This window comes from Aspergillus bombycis, assembly GCF_001792695.1.
Source record: "Aspergillus bombycis strain NRRL26010 chromosome Unknown contig00114, whole genome shotgun sequence".
Taxonomy (NCBI): Eukaryota; Fungi; Ascomycota; class Eurotiomycetes; order Eurotiales; family Aspergillaceae; genus Aspergillus; species Aspergillus bombycis.
The window spans coordinates 16,265-34,675 of NW_019170116.1; the positions used below are offsets into that span (position 1 = coordinate 16,265).

The 18,411-nt window shown below is 47.9% G+C and overlaps 6 protein-coding genes across 6 annotated transcripts; 5 read left to right on the plus strand and 1 right to left on the minus strand.

The window, feature by feature from the left end:
* Positions 1-375: 375 nt before the first annotated feature.
* On the minus strand, positions 376-1,164 carry ABOM_009917 (uncharacterized protein; the record flags this gene model as incomplete). The annotated part of the gene is made up of 1 exon (XM_022537045.1): positions 376-1,164. The coding sequence occupies one exon, from the start codon at positions 1,162-1,164 to the stop codon at positions 376-378; it is 789 nt and encodes a 262-aa protein (XP_022385074.1).
* A 3,239-nt stretch (positions 1,165-4,403) lies between these two features.
* On the plus strand, positions 4,404-9,158 carry ABOM_009918 (putative ABC multidrug transporter; the record flags this gene model as incomplete). The annotated part of the gene is made up of 7 exons (XM_022537046.1): positions 4,404-4,870; positions 4,938-6,264; positions 6,318-6,527; positions 6,582-7,191; positions 7,240-8,500; positions 8,561-8,903; positions 9,015-9,158. 7 exons carry the CDS (start codon positions 4,404-4,406, stop codon positions 9,156-9,158), a joined length of 4,362 nt encoding a protein of 1,453 aa, XP_022385063.1.
* Positions 9,159-9,704: 546 nt separating this feature from the next.
* Positions 9,705-12,252, plus strand: ABOM_009919 (putative C6 transcription factor; the record flags this gene model as incomplete). Its single annotated transcript, XM_022537047.1, has 4 exons — positions 9,705-10,304; positions 10,352-11,965; positions 12,015-12,104; positions 12,169-12,252. 4 exons carry the CDS (start codon positions 9,705-9,707, stop codon positions 12,250-12,252), a joined length of 2,388 nt encoding a protein of 795 aa, XP_022385064.1.
* A 210-nt stretch (positions 12,253-12,462) lies between these two features.
* Positions 12,463-13,085, plus strand: ABOM_009920 (MAPEG family protein; the record flags this gene model as incomplete). The annotated part of the gene is made up of 3 exons (XM_022537048.1): positions 12,463-12,467; positions 12,538-12,830; positions 12,886-13,085. The coding sequence occupies 3 exons, from the start codon at positions 12,463-12,465 to the stop codon at positions 13,083-13,085; spliced, it is 498 nt and encodes a 165-aa protein (XP_022385051.1).
* A 1,109-nt stretch (positions 13,086-14,194) lies between these two features.
* Positions 14,195-15,728, plus strand: pgxB (putative extracellular exo-polygalacturonase; the record flags this gene model as incomplete). The annotated part of the gene is made up of 5 exons (XM_022537049.1): positions 14,195-14,530; positions 14,588-14,755; positions 14,808-14,981; positions 15,048-15,293; positions 15,345-15,728. The coding sequence occupies 5 exons, from the start codon at positions 14,195-14,197 to the stop codon at positions 15,726-15,728; spliced, it is 1,308 nt and encodes a 435-aa protein (XP_022385050.1).
* Positions 15,729-15,908: 180 nt separating this feature from the next.
* ABOM_009922 (CobW domain protein) lies at positions 15,909-18,311 on the plus strand (the record flags this gene model as incomplete). The annotated part of the gene is made up of 6 exons (XM_022537050.1): positions 15,909-15,925; positions 16,349-16,457; positions 16,522-16,607; positions 16,682-16,963; positions 17,026-17,472; positions 17,531-18,311. The coding sequence occupies 6 exons, from the start codon at positions 15,909-15,911 to the stop codon at positions 18,309-18,311; spliced, it is 1,722 nt and encodes a 573-aa protein (XP_022385049.1).
* Positions 18,312-18,411: the final 100 nt, after the last annotated feature.

The window sequence follows — 18,411 nt, forward strand, 5'->3', positions numbered from 1 at the left end:
GGGCTTCAAAAAAGGCCTCTTCTCGCATATCGAGGTTTTCAAAAGTGGTATTCTGTGAACTGTAGAAACTAATCTTGCCCACCCAGCAAGCACTATGCTAGTATCTCTAACTATGACCACCAGTAGTACCTTTCCCAGTCAACAATCTCAAGCCATGTTGCCATTCCCGTGATTAATGATATCCTCCCTATTGGGCTCCCACTACCTAGTAGTACTATAGTACCTACCTGGAAGTAGTGGGTTCACGCTTCCGCTCTTGCTGATGAGGTTTTCCTTGCATCCCCACCAGAAGATGTACACAAAGATATGCGAACCCCACTATCCCTACAATGACTGAATATGCAATCATCGTACTTTGAGGAGTACCGGGATTGCCTATACCCGCCAAGCGGAAACCACGACCCCCGTTGATAATGCCAAGAATGACCATCGAACGGCCCAGCCAGCGATGTGCGTAAGAAAAGATACTCGTGCTGCCATCACTGGTTGGAAGAGAGTAAGGAGCACCACGATGATAATGCCAATGATGGTGTGCGAGTTCGTCGTCAAATTGTTGTTAACAGCAAGCAGAAGACCTACGCCCATTCCAGCAATGACGAGGGCAAGTGCGAGGATCTGAAGGGGTGCACGAACTTTGCGGATGGAGATCGCGTAGGGACGTGGGGCAGCGAGGGCAAATGATGGGAAGAGCAGGACAAATGTAATGGCCACTATGAACCCATGCGCGATGAGCATGTCAGGACCTGTAGTACTGCCTGTGGAAAGGGTAGTATTGCTCAGGCCGGTAGCTGGGTTGTATGTTAAACACGGGTTAGTAGAGGCTGTCTTCGCGTGAGACAAATCAGTGTTTGCACCTCCATACCCATCATGCTTTTGGATTAACTCGGTGGTATTATCAGAATCTAGCAGCAACCCCTCTTTATAAGCATAAATCCACTGTATCGATGAACTCTTTGGGTCCATGGACCCGCCCTGCCAGTCATTGCAGTTTTCGCAGAGAGCATTGGCCGTCATCATACCATTTTGGATACCGCTACCATCCAGAAGAGAAACCCGAGCGTCCAGCTTAGGCACTGGTGGGAAATGGCCTTGCCCGGAGCGAGGGGATAGGTTCACATTACTAGAGAAAGCCGAATAGAGGATGAACATATTAGTCCTGGCCATCTGCAATCCTTGGCCTAGACCGGCCCACTGTAGGGTATTTGGGGCCTTGATCAATCACCTTTGGTCGATACACGTGGATTGCTCGAGTAACACTAGACAGGTGAGTAAAGCGCCAATGGACTTGAGGTCACGGAAGAAAGGGCAGTGACTGGATTTACAGAGCCCTAGCACTGCAGCATACAGCCGTACAGTGACGTGGGGTTGTATAATCATTATTAGGATGGTGTCTCTCTATCTTTCTGGTAAACTCAGGCTAGGTACGCTGTCTGTTTATATCATACCACCTTGAGAATGAGCCATAGTGTTTGTGGCGGCCTCAGTATTACGCGTTTGCGTACTGAACTCAAGGGCTTCAGCCGGGAGCCCGATTCATCAGTCAGCTGCACAAACTTTGGTTGTCGTCGAAATCTTAGTAACGAGGAGGGTTATGGCATATCATCTATATAAAGCTGCTTCGTCACATGGGGCATACAAACATAAAAGGGCTAAGAATAATCTAAACCATGAGAGAACGCTTGGATAGGGTGAGCCGGGCTTCCGCCCCGTATTCGTGGCTCGGAAACCCTAGTACTAGAATGGGGGATGAATATTGACTTGTCAAGCTGTACGCTTAACGGCTTTCACCCCTGCGTTTATCTCGACCGATTGATCTCTATGACAATGACTCCACACAGCAATTGAGATATATAGTAATCAACATTAGTATTAGGTATAACCCGGTTTTTGCTCACTGGCTAAAAAAGGTAGTTAGTCTCGTATCTGACGGTGTCATATGGTTCATGGGCCTATCCGTGAGTCAGATCATGTGTGACGAGTCTATAATTGTACTAGTAGTAGTAAATAGTAAATCGCGCCTCCTTCACTGTGATTAATGAAACCGGAAATTCTGACTGTTAAGTGTTGAAATTATTTGACGCATACTATGTGTTGGATTTTACATATTGGTCATTCCATGAGACATAGACATTGGTTCGCTGTTAGGCAATGTTGATGCAAGTTTGTGTCTTTTATGTTTAGCTTGTGTTTTCATGTGTGTATTCCACCATAGGTGGACTGGCTGGTAAGATATGAACCCTGAGCCGTGAGCCTAGGATTGGGAAAGTTAAGTCAGGACTTCCTGGATTACACTAATTCAAAGCATCTAATCAACAATGCCTCATCACCACCATCTAAGGACTTTCTTGTCTCTTCGCTTCTCTTCTTTTCTTCTAATTTTTGTTTTGATTTTGATATTCAAGGACTGGTTGAATACGTGGTTCGTCGGAAGAGATGGCGAATATATGTACAAATTGTGGGGGCCAGTATTAAATGACATGGTCAAGCTTAAAGCAATGAGAAACAGCATCTGTCTAGTAGGAAGGCTGTGAGAGTTACTCAGGGTATAGATGGCTACGCAAAAAAAAAAAAAGCCCGGTTCCGTTGACCGCTGCCCTTTTATCATACTTCATAACGCCTGGATGCACCGACACTATATTCATAGAGGGCAGGGGGTGTTCAAAATATTTTGTAGGGTTGGTATGGTTCTTGACGGAATATAATTTATAAACAATAATATAGAAGTTAAATCTTGAGTCCATGTGTAAGCACCTCTCGAAAAAATTATAAGAAGCGTAAAATATGACGAAAGCGGGCAAAGAATAACTACGAATATGATGATAATGTAGTACACTGAGACATGTACAGCCAGAAAAATCTAGCACTTTCTTTGGTACACTGTTAGAGTAGCTTTGAGTTGGCACGGAGTCGAATATATTATATTAATGTGTGTTTCATGGCAATTGAGATTGTGGCGCTGTCCAATTGTTATGTACTTTGGCCCTGACTGCCAAGTATCATACAGTGTAGCAGACAAGGTATGATTGCCGATGGGGCGGACGAGCAATAGACCCAGATATTGATTGAGTAGATCCTTAATGCCGCTGAGGGAAGAGTTCTAGCTTGGGAAAATAGCTGCTGAGGCTAACAAAGCAGCTCCGTACAGTGGGATGTGTATTCTACTGAAGAAGTTGATATGAATTTAAGACTTGTGATGTGTCTAGTTACTTTTACACCATGCCAGTGGGTGGTAGTCTTGTAGGTTGCATATCCATATGGAGGGAGCTACTTGACGGTATAGTAATCATAGTATTGCGGCTATTGATGAGCAACTGAAGCAAAAACAATGATGATGTGTGTGGATTGATGACATCGACTACTGTTCAGAAAAAAAAATGATTGCTAATAAAGATGAACTCATTTCAAGATCCGGATATAATTTTCTTCCTTCCTGTTTTATTTAATTTTGTTCCTCTTGATTAATTTCGGCTGGATGTAGAAGAAAAGTAGAATCCGGATTGGGATCCATCTGGGCGAAAGATTACCCGTAAAGGGTAAAGGCTGACGGCCACCTCCAATCCCATGCCAGGCTTTTTTTAAAAAAAAAAAAAGGAAACCCCAATTGGGTGGTGGGGATTTTATTGGAGAACGTCACGCTACTACGAGTACTACTACTCATAGCGACGAGTACTACGAGGGCCTATATGGACATGTATGTTCTATCGGTATAGTAAAGCAACCGATGTCTAAGTATCCAACCATACTAGTAGAGCATATTGCTGTTGATCCTGGGGTATAGCATACTCGGTATGGAGTACTATGCATCTCTCTTAGAAGATAGTGGAGAGGTGGGGCTCAAGATACGCACTGCATCTTGGCTGCCCTTTTAGCTTAACTGTAGGAGAAGTCTGGAACGCTAGGGGAAAAATTCCAGGTTCCCAGCAGCCATGATTCAGTCACTGCATCTCTAGACAACTGCCCTATTCGGAAAATTCCGTCTAGCAGTAGAGTAGTAGTAGTAGTAGTACTAGTAGTCCATATGCCGAGATTTTGCCTTCTCGGGCCTTACTGGCCAATCAGCCCTGATATAGCCATACGATGCAAGTAATTTTCTTGTGCGATACCGAAAGTGGTGGGCCCTTCGAGAGATGATCGTCGAATCTCTTTGCACCATTATGCTTACAAAAACTCCAGAACCTGTCTTATATGACGTCCAATGGCCTTGGGGCAGTGAAGCTTGGCTTCCTCTTTAATCCAGCACACGAGACCCGTAAACTGGTGCTGCCTGCAGTCTAGCCACACCGACTGGTATATAAATCTGTCTTGGTGTGCGACGGTGGTTGAGGATAAATACACCAAGTTGATCCCTCTACATCAGACGTACTGTGCGAGCCACCAGGCTTAAGAACGGTCGTGGATTTGCCATGCCGGCCCATCTCCACGCTCACCCACATGGGAGCACCTCCCTAACTGCCAACCATGAAACTGAGAGTCCATCGGATACAGTGTCCTCTCCTCGGGTATACTTGTCTCACGACGATGAGGATGCCATCGCGGAGATCCGTCGTACCTTGACGGAGATTAGCCATCATAGCCCCCAGCAAGCTTACTCTGAGCCGCACTCTTCCTTTGACAAGTTTTTAGAAGCAGAGTTGCAAGCTGGCCGGAAAAAGCCGAATCTCGGAGTTTGCTTTCAATCGCTGTCAACATGGGGAGATGGGGAGGAGCACACCGATGTTAAGACCTTGGGAACGGCACTCTGGCGCACCTTGACATTTCAGGATGTCTATGAGTGGACGATTCAGCCCTGGCTTTCTAGGAAGGAACCACAGAGCGGACGTCCGTTGATTCGTGATTTTTCAGGCGCCGTTCGAAGTGGTGAGATCATGCTGTAAGTACATCTACGCATTATATAGCAATGCACCGAGGAAGATGTTCTCAGACTCACGACTCGACAGGGTGCTGGGACGACCGGGAGCTGGTTGCTCGACATTTCTACGAACAATTGCGGGCCATCACTCTTCGTTCCTCGGAGTAACAGGGTCTTTGGACTACTCTGGTCTCAGCCTAGAAGAGGTCAAAAAGCACTATCGTGGCCAAGTGGCCTATGTCCCAGAGGACGATGTACATTTTCCTACGCTCACGGTGCAACAGACGTTGGAATTTGCGCTCCAGAGTAAGACACCCCAGAGATACCAAGACCGGATCTTTCGTTACCTTGAGATCTACGGTCGCGTGTTCGGCATGTCCCACACGATGAATACATTGGTCGGTAACGAATATATTCGGGGTGTTTCTGGTGGGGAACGCAAGCGTATTTCGATCATTGAGTCCCTCGCAACAGATTCTTCTGTTTCATGTTGGGATAATTCCACCAGGGGACTTGACGCTTCATCCGCTCTGGACTATGCTCGTAGTCTCCGAATCATGACTGATACATGTGGCAAAGCTACGCTAATGACACTGTATCAAGCATCGGATGCCATTTACGACCTAGTTGATAAGGTTCTTCTCATTGACGAAGGGCGCATGCTCTTCCAAGGCCCAGCTCGGGAAGCAAAGCGTTACTTTGAAGACTTGGGTTACGAGTGCGCGGAGATGCAGACAATCTCAGACTTCTTAACGAGCATCACAGTGCCTGAGAGACGCAGGTTCCGACCAGGTTGGGAGCACCGAGCCCCTAAGGGCCCCATTGAACTGGAGGAAACATTCCGCAAAAGCCCAGCCTATCATAAGGTCCAGTGTGATGTACAGCAGTACGAGGATCAATGCCTTGGTGGAAAAGGTGTTCGATGCTCGCAGACTGATTCAGACGATGGAAGTCTGGAAGACTTCAAGAAGGCCATACAGGCAGACAAGTCCCGTTTTGTCTCGCCTAAGTCCCCGTATACGATCTCCATGTTCCGACAGGTGGTGCTTTGTGCAAAGCGACAGCTGTGGCAGATCCGGGGACATATGTCTCCTTTGTATATCAAAATCATATCATCTGTCGTCTACGGGTTGCTGGTCGGTTCCATGTTCTATAACCAGCCGCAGACCACCGCAGGGATGTACTCTCGAGGAGGAGTCATTTTCTACTCCTCCATTCTGCTCGCATGGCTCCAGATGTCCGAACTGGAAGAAGCAATGCAAGGGCGGGATATTCTCAGCCGTCAAAAGAAGTTTGCGTTTGTTCGACCCAGTGCTGTATGTTTGGCCAGAGTTATTACGGATTTCATCATAGCAGCAGTGATCACGTTTCTGTATCTGATCGTGGTTTACTTTTTGTCTGGCTTGAAATCCGATGTAGGTTGCGCCTCTATATCTAGTATAAAAACTCTCACTAACTGTTCAACTAGGCCGGGGCTTTTTGGATTGACTTCTTATTCATCTACCTGTGTACCATCTGTTTAACGGCCCAGTTCCGATTGTTCGCCGCCGCATCTTCGAACTTCGAAGTTGCTTTACGATACTGTGGCGTATCCGTGCTGTTTTGCATAGTTTTTGGTGGTTATGTCCTCTCGGTAGATAGGATGATTAAAGACGTTCCTTGGGTTGGATGGATAGCGGTAAGAATTCCAGAAGGATCCCGTGTTGTGCTCGATGCTCATTCTACTCTTTAGTATACTACTCCAGCTCTTTATACATACGAGGCAACGATGGCAGCGGAATTTCACAATGCCAACTTCACTTGCTCACCAGAATCTGTTGTCCCTTCCGGTGCCAACTACACCAACATTGCATATCAGACTTGCGGCTATGCGGGAAGCCAAATCGGATCGACTGTCGTCAATGGCGACAACTATTTAGCAGCGCAATACGGCTTTTCTTTTGGTCATGTCTGGCGCAACTTTGGAATATTGTGTCTCTTCACTGTGGTCTACATCGCCTGTACTTGCTGGTTAAGTGAAATCATGGAATGGGAACCGGACAGTGCGGGCCCCATACAGTATAAGAAGTCGCGGAGAAGTTCAAGACGAACCCACAGGGAAGGACTGGATGAAGAAAGCAACCCTGTCCAACGTGATGCAACCATGCCTGATTCAGCAAGCACTTGTGAAAAGTCTGGCCAAGCCATAAGCGGAACAATGTCCACATTTACTTGGGATAATTTGGAGCTGTTTGTGGAAGTTGGGAAAGAGACACGAAAGCTGCTCAATGGAGTCAGTGGCTACTGCAAGCCCGGAACCCTGACGGCTCTGGTGGGTGCTTCTGGAGCGGGAAAATCAACTCGTAAGGCTCTGTTTATTCCCTTCCATGTTCCCTTGCTAACGACTACAGTACTGACGGCCCTGACTCGGCGACCAAATTCTGGAAAGTTGACGGGTACAATGTACGTCGACGGGCATGCGGTCGATGAGTCATTCAATCGTCAGATTGGATACTGCCAACAAATGGATATTCACGATGAGAGCAGCACTGTTCGTGAGGCGTTTGAATTTTCAGCGCTGCTGCGCCAGAACCCAGAAGTGCCCGATGAAGAAAAGCTCTCATATGTGAACACGGTCATTGAGACACTTGACTTAATCGAGTTGCAGAACGCCCTCATCGGGTCATTAGATATCGAAAAGAAGAAGCGTGTTACTATTGGGGTAGAGCTTTGTGCGAGGCCTAAGTTGCTACTTTTCCTGGATGAGCCGACAAGCGGACTTGATAGCCAGGGCGCTTCTAGTATTGTTGCCTTGCTGAGGCGATTGGCAGACCAGGGACTGGCTATTCTTTGTACCATTCACCAAGCAAACCAGCAGCAGTTCGAGGAGTTTGATCGAGTCTTGGCTCTCAGTCCTGGTGGAAGTACCTACTACTTTGGGGAAGTAGGGCAGTCCGGCTGTTCGATCTTTGAATATTTCTCCAAGAATGGACACAAGCCGGAGAATGTGACCAATGCGGCAGACTATTTGATCGAAGTTGTCGTAGGGGGCATGAAAGACACCACACACCAAGTCAACTGGGCTGACGTATGGAACCGATCCGAGGAAGCCGATCTGGTCAAGAAAGACATCTGCGATATCCGGGGTAAGGGAGTTAAGGCCGATGTCTCCCAAGATGCAAAAAGAACCTCACCGCCACTTTATCGTCAGGTAGGCCTTTTGACCAAACGTACTTTGCGGCAATACTGGCGAAGCCCAGAGTATCCTTACTCCCGGCTCTATGCGTCGTTCCTGCACGCCCTGATTAACGGTCTCACTTACCTGCAGATTGGGAACAGCTCAACTGACCTGCAATCCAAGGCCTTCTCATGCTTCTTGGTTCTTATGCTGGTACCGGAGTTCATCAATGCCATCTCTATGCGGTTTATCATGAACCGCGAGATATGGAAGGCACGCGAAGATCCTAGCGGTGTCTACGGGTGGGTTGCATTCTGCACAGCACAAATCGTATCTGAGATCCCGTACGCCATAATCAGCGCCGTGATATTTTATGTGCTTTATTATTTCATCGTCGGACTTCCTTTGGGATTTGCTGCCGGATATAGTTTCTTGATGTTCTTCTTGTTCTTCCTGTTCGCCACGTCTTGGGGTCAATGGATCGCAGCGCTGAGGTGAGCATGCTTCCAACAGGGATAACTGGACGTAGATTCCATGCTGACAGATGGTCACAGCGCTGACTCTATGGTGGCTGCGACCCTCATGCCATTCTTTATCATCATGTGCGAGCTGTTCAACGGTATCCTTCAGCCCCACGATAACATGCCCGTGTTCTGGAAGTACACCATGTACTATGCCACGCCATTCACTTATTGGATTGGTGGTGTCCTAACGGCTGTCCTACGTGGCATGCCCGTCATTTGCGACAGCAACGAATTGACGGTTTTTGAAAGCCCACCGAACATGACTTGCGGAGAGTATGCAGGCCCGTGGCTTGCAGAACATGGCGTAGGCTACCTTTCCAACCCAGATGACACAAGCAAATGCGGATACTGCAAATATAGCTATGGAGATGATGTAAGTGGTCCTTTCTTTCTTTCTTTATTTTTTTTTTTCTTGCTTCTGTCTTTGGGTGGACGACAATAATGGTCGATTCAAGATACCTGTCAAACTAACGATACTGCCTAGTACCTCTCTGGCATTGGCCTAGACTCGTCGAAGATTTGGCCCTATTTTGGCATTTTCTTTGCATTCGTGATCTCGAACTATTTGATGGTCTATGTTCTTGTTTATGTGCGATCTGTGATGAAGCCTTTCTGGAGGCGTAATTAAGTTGTTCGACGAAGTTACCTGTATATATTGATATAGTGGTATATAGAACATAATATCAAACCGTGGAAGAGGATTGAGCCTCCTGGAATGAATACTGAAACCTCATTACGAAGCCATAGGGGTTTGTCCATGAGTCTGGAGGGATACATGCTCGAGGAACGGCATCGTCTCAACTATATACGAGTATTCCGGTTCAGGCATCGGTCTTGAGTGCCTTAAGGTTGGAAGCGGCTGGAAGGCGGTGATGGCTAGCTACTTGAGTAGGATTTCCCGAGCCGCTTATCTCCGATTTTGACCCAAAAGCGTAAGGCCGAAGGTGGATTTTGCTCCGATTGTGACTTCATAATAGATGATCAGGCCATCGGGAAGAAGGATTCTTCTTGATTACTAGAATTATTGTCAGTTTGAGAATGCGTGTTGGATTTGGCACCGAGTATCACTTCTCTCTCTTAGGTGTCGATATCTTAACGCATATCTCTCCTCATTATTGAGATATCTCCTACTTGAACCAACAAATGGTCAGGTGATAGATTCCCACCGTCAAATATGTACGAAGATCGCGAATTAGGAAATCATAATGAACAAACGTCAACATCACCGGACTCGATATTAGTACCCCGACGGCGCCGACCGGCTCTTTCTTGTACCGTTTGCAGACGCCGCAAGCTCAAGTGCGATCGAGCATTACCGTGCTCGCAATGCGTCAAGTCAAAGACCCCTGACCTCTGCGTTTACTCCGGACCCGCGTCGGGCCAGCCATTGGAGAATCGACCGATGCGCACCGCTTCCGACCGGGCCAATGTACCGAGTAATCACACCAGCCCAGGTCATAGTGGACTCTACGTCTTTGACTCGCGGCACCAGTCTACAAACCGAATCACCAAGCCCAAAGGACGCCCCGAGGAAGTGCAAGAACTCCGACATCGTGTGCAAGTGTTGGAAAGCGCTCTGTCCAGAGTTGGATCCATCCAAACGCCGGACAGTTCGGCGTGCGAGTCTGTGTCGGACTACGGACCCCGGATAACCTCGGAGTCTCTACTACTCAGTGAGGACGTTAAGCATCTACCAGGGCGAGCATGTTTTAGGGGGAAAAATGGAAAGACCAGGTATTGTGGACGTTGTCATTCGGCACTATCTTTTTCATTCGTAAGTGGTAACGAGCCGCCCAACATTCCTGTGCTAAATAGCTGCAGTTCAAAGACGTGGCCTCCTACTTTCAAGACCGATGCATGCAGAAGAAGTCGAAAAGCCCGGAGTATCTCAAGTTGAAAAAGTTCAGGGGCGAAATGCTATCTCGAGAGAAGCAAGATCATCAGAGGGCATACCGTGAGAAAGCTTTCACGCTGGAAGAGATGCTTCCGCACCGGAGAGTCGCCGATGAGTTAGTCAACCTGTATCTATCCACCTTCGAAACGACATATCGAATCTTGCACGTTCCGACATTTCTCAAACAATACGAGACATACTGGGCCGGTACCGAAACCACTGATATGGCCTTTATTGCCAAACTTCTGGCGGTGATGGCTGCTAGTAGCTGCTTCTTTAGCCCAACAACGAGACTCAATGAGAAAGATACTTTGCATAGTGCGGCGGGAGGGTGGATCATGGCAGTACAATCATGGATCTCATCCATCAATGTTAGCTCAACAATTGACTTCAACATGCTGCAGATCCAGTGTATCTTGATCCTCGCACGCCAGGCTGACGCCACAGATGGGGATGTTGTCTGGATCTCCTCGGGTTCTTTGATCCGCTCTGCTATGATGATAGGGTTACACCGGAACCCTGCGCGCTTTCCAAAGATGACTAGGTTTTGGGCTGAGATGCGTCGTCGTCTATGGGCTACCATCTTGGAGCTGGATCTACAGTCAGCCTTGGACGGAGGTATGCCTCCTTCAATCGACTTAGACGAATATGATTGTGACCCACCGTCAAACTATGACGATGACGACCTAATGGAGGATCTGACAGAGGACGTTATCCCGAAGGACGCAGCGATGGTGACACGCAGCAGTTTCCAGGTTCTGCTGTCGCAGTCGTTGCCGTTGCGTGTTAGGATAGCGAAGTTAGTCAACAGTTTGAAATTCACTTTGTCTTATGACGAGGCATTACGCCTGAGCGAGCAGCTGGTTCAGCACAGGGATAGTGCCTTGGCTTTGTTCCCTGATAACGCATCCACATCCATTTCCCCTGAGAGCTTGCAGTTCACGAGGTCGTTCTTAGTGTTCGTCATGGTCCGCTTTTTACTTGTTCTTCACCGTCCGTTCTCCCTCAGTGTGCAACTGTCGCCCAAATTTTCCTATTCACGGAAGATCTGTCTCGAGTCATCTTTGGAAATGCTTTCTCAGTTGGATGCTCCCGCTGTTAGCTTCCCAGAGGCACAGGCATGTCCACATCTAGGACAGCTCAGTGGGGGGATGTTCCGCGACGAGTTTTTCCACGCCGCGATCACCGTCTGTGTGGAGGTTTCCCTTCAAGCTACTGAGTTCTCCTCATCGAAACAGCCTCCTGGCCAGATTAGCTCATTAAGTTCGCTGAATGACTTGGTACGGTCCCAGCAGGATGTCTTAGTCCGGGCCGTGGAGCATACGCTGGACACCTTTGGCAGCCGAATTTCGCCACGGGGGAAAGGGTGCAAGGCGTTTATTTTCCTTGCAATGGCTCTTGCATCCGTTAAGGCGCGCCTGAATGGAGAGGATGCCTTAAGAAAGGTCGAGCAGGTGGCTGCAAAATCCATTAAGGACTGTGAACGGCTGATTCGAGGGAAAGCATGGACCGATATCCGAAGAGAAGAAGGTCCCGTTGTGGTAGGTTATCTTATGCCCCATGCGCTGACTCCTGCTAACCCAGGTATAGCCGGATATCTCAACACCTAACGTGAACTCTGCGGCCTCTGAGATACCGTTTGATCCCGCGTTGGTTCCCTACGAGTCAGCTTCTGTTTCCGTAAGAATATATTATCCTCACCCTACACTCTATCTACTTCGTCGAACTAACAGTCAGCGACCAGCCACTTGACTTTGGTAATTTGTTCGACTCGGTAGACTACGGATTTCCGGAACTATGGAATATGGACTTTTTCACAGGATTTTGAATGATCTTGTGAACGCACATGAAATGGTTTACTTGAGAGTTGATGCACGTGCCCTCGGTGCTTGATGAGTCATCGATGTCATTAGTCCGCCGATCGCTTAGCATCGTTATTATAAGGGTCGCCATTCCTCCCATCCCTCTCCTACCTTAATCACACCAGATACCCCTCCGAAACCAAACTCTGACAGAAGACAAGTCGTATATGCTCAGCATGTCGTGAGTGTGGAATGCTCTACATCAATATATATGCCACGCTGCAAGTTCGCTGCAATGTTAACACCAACAGGGCCGTCCTGACCACTCTTGGTCTTCAGGCTGCTCCCGGAGAACAGGCCTCCAACCATGCCGTGGCCTATCTGGTGGTCAACTGGCTCATCTCATTTGGCGTATTCAGCACGCGGCGGGAGAAGTTGAAGCTCGGTATCGATCACAACCAGGCCCCTCGTGACGACCTCGCCAAATTTGGAGAGGCCGCTGTACAATCGGGCAAGATCACACGGCAAACCTTGAATCGACTCAAGCGGCAGGAAGCCAGCATGGCCAATTCAGCTGAGCATTACCCATTGTTTGTAGCCGCAAGTATGGTCCTGGCCTAATATGGTGATTCGGCCGAGATGCATACTGATCTCCCTAGTTCTTGTCGCTCTTCACGCGGGTGTGCCCAGTGACGTAATTAACCGCATTGGACTATGGTATGCGGTGTCACGGCTGGCGTTCGGGCTCTGCTATAAGTACATCGAGTCTCTCAAACTGAGCTTTGTTCGTTCGTTCTTTTGGTGGTCGGGCAATATCTGCTGCTTTACCGCTTTCTGGTTTGCCTCAAGGAATCTGTGATGGTATTAAATTTCAGAATTTCCCCTATTCAATTGCTGAGACAACGTTTCTGCCATTGCCAGTGTGAGGGTACGTATGAACTTATGTATGTACCTTGAATCGTTTCCCTCAGTACTACCAAGAACCGAGATTGCTGGGAATCACGATGCAGATCTGTTGGTCACTTGCGATAAGTGGAGGTCGATACGAGCTTTTTGAACTTTTCATTGAGTCCAGGAAAATAGATCACTTTCGGATTGTGGGGCTGTGATATGTTGAAGGAAATGATCTTCTATCGATATGGGGCGCTGGTCTGACTCCAATAGCACAGTACTTCCGATCTGCGTCTGCTGTTGTAATTATTTACCTGAGTGGCATTTAGAATTGAATCATCCCGTTAAAAGCGTGGGAAAAACACACAGATAGGTGTCTGCGGTTTTACTTTATTATGGCCATTTATACTTATATTCGTACGTGCTCATTTTGATATTTAGTTAGTTCTTGTCGTTCTCCCACTCTCCTTTCGCCTAGCTCCTGGGTCGTTTTGTCACATTCGCTGACGACGTTCACCTGGTAGTGATTGAATTGCCAAAACCATCCCCCCCCGGGAAATTTGATAGAATGCCACAAATCAGCAATTTGACGACACAGGGAGGAGACAAAGCTCGATTTCCTACGGCTGCACTCCGTATAACCTAGTTTGGTAATATCACTTTGGCACTTCATTTGCAGCATTGCGATATGAAGAATATCCGATTGGTGGAAGTATAAAATCCCTCCCAGCCGGCGAAATTCTGGCCAGGCCAGAGCTTCATGACAAAACTATACCCCAGACCCCAGATATTTCAACAATGTCGCATTGCACTCATATTCCCCACGATGTGGGGAAGAATTCAATGGTACGATAATTCCGGAGGTGGATCCTGATATCTCGGACAAAGATGAAGTCAGAAATGGAGCTATCCTACAGGCGGAGAAACTTCTTGTCGGGTTCCTAGGGATTTGATTTGCTTGGTGATTTGAGCGATAGATGCGACTGGCGTGATGAGCCTTATTTAAAAGGGACTTGTCCCCGGACGTTAAGGGTGCACAACTATTGAGCTGCACGGATCGCATCAATTGACAACAACATGAAATTCTTCCTTGCAACGCTCTTTGCGAGCGCAGTGAGCAGCATTGCGGTTGGCCAGCTTATTCCTGGAGCGCAGATCATCCCCGAGAGCGACACAAGGGCCTTGGAGCGTGTTGGCGGCCACCATGCCAAGTATCATGACCGTCGCACGATAACCATTCGACCCTCCCGGAACGATACCGATGATGTATCGAGGGACTTCCTTTGGGGTATCAAGCATGCTAATCACGGGGGACGACTTCTTCTCAAGAAAGGGGAGAAGTATGTGATTGGTAGAAAACTTGACCTGACATTCTTAGATGACATTGAGGTGCAACTGGATGGAGAGTTGAAGGTATGTATTCTTCGATGCCTGAAGCCATGTTCTGTAGCAAGCTCGCTGATGTAACAGTTCACGGATGATGTATCCTACTGGCAAGAAAACAATTTCTATTATGATTTCCAGAAGTCCATAACGTTTTGGCGGTGGGGTGGAAAGGACATCAAGATCTTTGGAACTGGTTTGTTGAACGGAAACGGCCAGAGATGGTACAACGAGTTTGCAGGACAGGAGATTCTGGTACAGCCCGTGAAAAACATGAGGATTAAGTGGCCTTCACTAATGGTATTAGAATCCCGACAATGACTATTATCGTCCAATCCTCTTCCTGACTGAAAACGCTACCCGGATTTCTGTTGAAGGCATCACCCAACTGAACTCGCCTTGCTGGACCAACTTTTTCGTCCAGTCAAACGACGTCTCATTCGATGACGTTTACATCCATGCATTTTCTACGAATAAATCCGTAAGTCTCTCTATCTCTCTTCTCCTCTCGCGATCCACCGGTCTTGTTTACTAACTGGTAGGGTAGGCTGAACCTAAAAATAGCGACGGCTTCGACTCACTTAATGTGGACGGGCTGAAGGTTACAAATACGCGGGTCGACGTTGGAGATGATTGCTTCTCGCCTAAGCCAAACACCACCAATATCTTTGTGCAAAACCTGTGGTGTAATAATACCCATGGGGTTAGCATGGGTAGTATTGGGCAGTATCCAGGGGTAATGGACATCATCGAGCACGCGTACATTGAGAATGTAACCTTATTGAATGGTCAGGTAAGTCTGGCTTGACGGGACTTCGTGCGATGCCATCACTAATAGCGACAGAATGGTGCGCGCCTTAAAGCGTGGGCTGGCCAGGACGTGGGTTATGGTCGAATCAACAACATCACGTACAAAAATATCCATATCGAGAATACGGACGCCCCAGTGGTCCTAGATCAATGTTACTTCGATATTGAGGCAGCAGAATGCGCCCAGTATCCCTCCCAGGTGAATGTGACCAACATTCTCTTCGAGAATATCTCGGGGACATCGTCCGGGAAGAATGGAAAGGTGGTGGCCGACCTTGTGTGTTCGCCAAATGCGGTGTGCTCAGACATTCAACTGAAGAACATTGACCTGACAAGTCCTTCTGGGAGTCCACCAGAGATCATCTGTGAAGGCGTCCAAGGAGACATTGGGGTAGAATGTCAGGCCTCAACCGACTGAAGTGTAGACTAGCCATGCCAAGAATATGACTCTCAGACCAAGTATTATTGACTACCTTTCCTTTCGTTCCCGGCCTTTTGTGTTGTCTCCCTCTCCTTAACTAGTATGTCTTTCCACCTTCTCCTCCCCACTTTCATGTCGCTTTGATGCAACTCAGTTGCTCTTGCCCTTACTTGGTGGATGACCGTTCCCGCAAGGTACATGTCCCGCTCTCTTTCGAACGTCCATGCGATAACTACCACGTATAGAGACTGCCGGAGCCAATGGCAATGACAACAAAGCTGTTCCGTCATCAGTTGTTCATTAATACTTGCAGGTGGTCGGTTAGTGGAGAGGACCTTGTGGTCCTTGCGAATCCAGGTACCTTGTAGGACGCTTTTCAGGGCACGGATGGAGTACCTTTGGGGTCGGAATGGAGACCTTGCCTGGTGGACCAATCGAAAGCGCGATTATAAATTATCTCTCTATGTATAGCTGTGAACCTTGGGGGTGAGTATGTATACCAGTATATAAGCCTTTGTGCATAGGATCTGGTGATTGAGAGCCTTCTCCTTCTTTTACTTTCTTAGTACTTTTCTGATTTTAGTCCTATGCTACAAGATTATTTGATAGCCTACCAGGATGACGATCAATTCAGGCCCAGAAACCATCGCCTTTCCTGTGCCCGACAACATCAATGGAGCCAAGGGACGCCGACAACTTCCAGTCACACTCCTCTCGGGGTTTCTGGTACGACGAGCATAGACTACCCCTTAACGTGTCCCAAGGAAGAGGCTAATGATGGAGCAAACAGGGTAGTGGAAAGACAACGCTTCTGGAACATATTCTCCAGTCAGATCATGGATTTAAGATTGCAGTCGTTGTTAATGACATGAGCAGGTATGCCCTTAACCCAGTATCACAATGGATGCCGCTATCAAGAAGGGCATGAACCTATTCTAACAAACATACAGTCTAAACATAGACGCAACCCTCATCAAAAACCACCACGTGTCCCAAACCAAGGAAAATCTCATTCAGCTACAGAATGGATGTATCTGCTGCACATTACGTGGGGACCTTCTGGAAGAACTCGCCCGACTTACAAAGCAGGACGACGTGCAGTATGTCGTGATTGAGAGCACAGGGATTAGCGAGCCAATGCAGGTCGCCGAGACTTTCACGGCGGAGTTCAGCGCTGCCATGTTAGAAGCAGACGTTGCTGACGAAGAGGGGAAGAAGATCCTGAGCCAGATGTATCTATTCCCCGCATCCTCCATTTGTACAGTCATAGATGAGTGGACTAACCTGGCGATAGCGTCGAATTAGGAGGTCTGCATAAACTAGCCAAACTTGACACGACCGTTACCGTTATTGACGCCTTTAACCTCCTTACCAGTTTTGACACGGCGGAATTTCTCTCCGATCGCTATGGCGGGGATATTATTCCTGAAGACGAAAGAACCATTTCTGATCTGATGGTGGATCAGATCGAATTCGCGGACGTAATTATCATCAACAAAATCGAGACTGTTGACGAGAAGACTCGCGGGAGGATCCGGTCTATCCTAAAGCTCCTTAACCCAGACGCCAAGGTCCTTGAAACAAGCTATTCAAAGGTCGATGTCAATGAGATATTGGACACGGGAAGGTTCAACTTTCTCAAAGCGGCATCAGGTGCCGGGTGGTTGAGGAGCTTGCACGAGATGACCAAGAGGGAAACTGGCAATGGGGAAAGACTGGCTCCTGTTCCCGAGACCGTTGAGTATGAGGCTTTCTCTCACTCCTTTCCGTTCTATTCGTCAAGACTAACGATCAAACAGGTACGGCATCAACAATTTCGTGTACAAAGCGCGCCGCCCATTCCATCCGCGGCGACTCTTCAGTTTAATACATGATAAATTTATTGTCCTCCAAAATGTTGAAACACAAGAGGATGATGGAAGCGAGGAAGACGATAACGGCGATGAACCTGAGGATGAGGATGAGGACGAGGATGAAGATGACGAAATGGAAGATTTCCCCCAGCCAGACCCCCAGGAAATTCTTGCAAACAAACGCTCCCACCCTGTCCTTCGTCCCATTTTACGCTCCAAAGGCTTCTTCTGGCTTGCTACTCGCCCTTATCAATTTGGTGAATGGAGCCAAGCCGGGGGCATGCTCACCATTGGGTGTGGTGGACCTTGGTTTGCCGAGGTACCAGACGAGGCATGGCCGGAAGATGCAGATGTGAGGAAATCCATCGAGGATGACTTTCAGGGGCCATGGGGAGATCGGCGGCAAGAGATCGTGTTCATTGGGGAAGGGATTGAAACGGATGCCATTACCGACTTGCTAAACGAATGCTTGTTGAACGATCGGGAAATGAAAACATGGGAGGGCATTATGAAGAAGAAGAGATTATCCAGAGGCGAGAAACAGGAGAAGATGATGCAGACGTGGGAAGATGGATGGGAGGAATGGCCTTCCTTGGAGGAGGAGGAGGAGGAGGAGGAGGAGGATGAGCCTGAGCCGGTAAGAGGGAAGCACCGCATCAGTGAGCACTTAGGGCATGGTCATTCTCATAATCATACCCACTCCCACAGAAAGGGAATAAAAACATAGATATAAATAACATTAAGATGCAGCTCAGCTGCCCTATACAACCATGAACACAAACCATATATCGTAGCATATCATTAACACATGACAAAGAAAAAGGCAT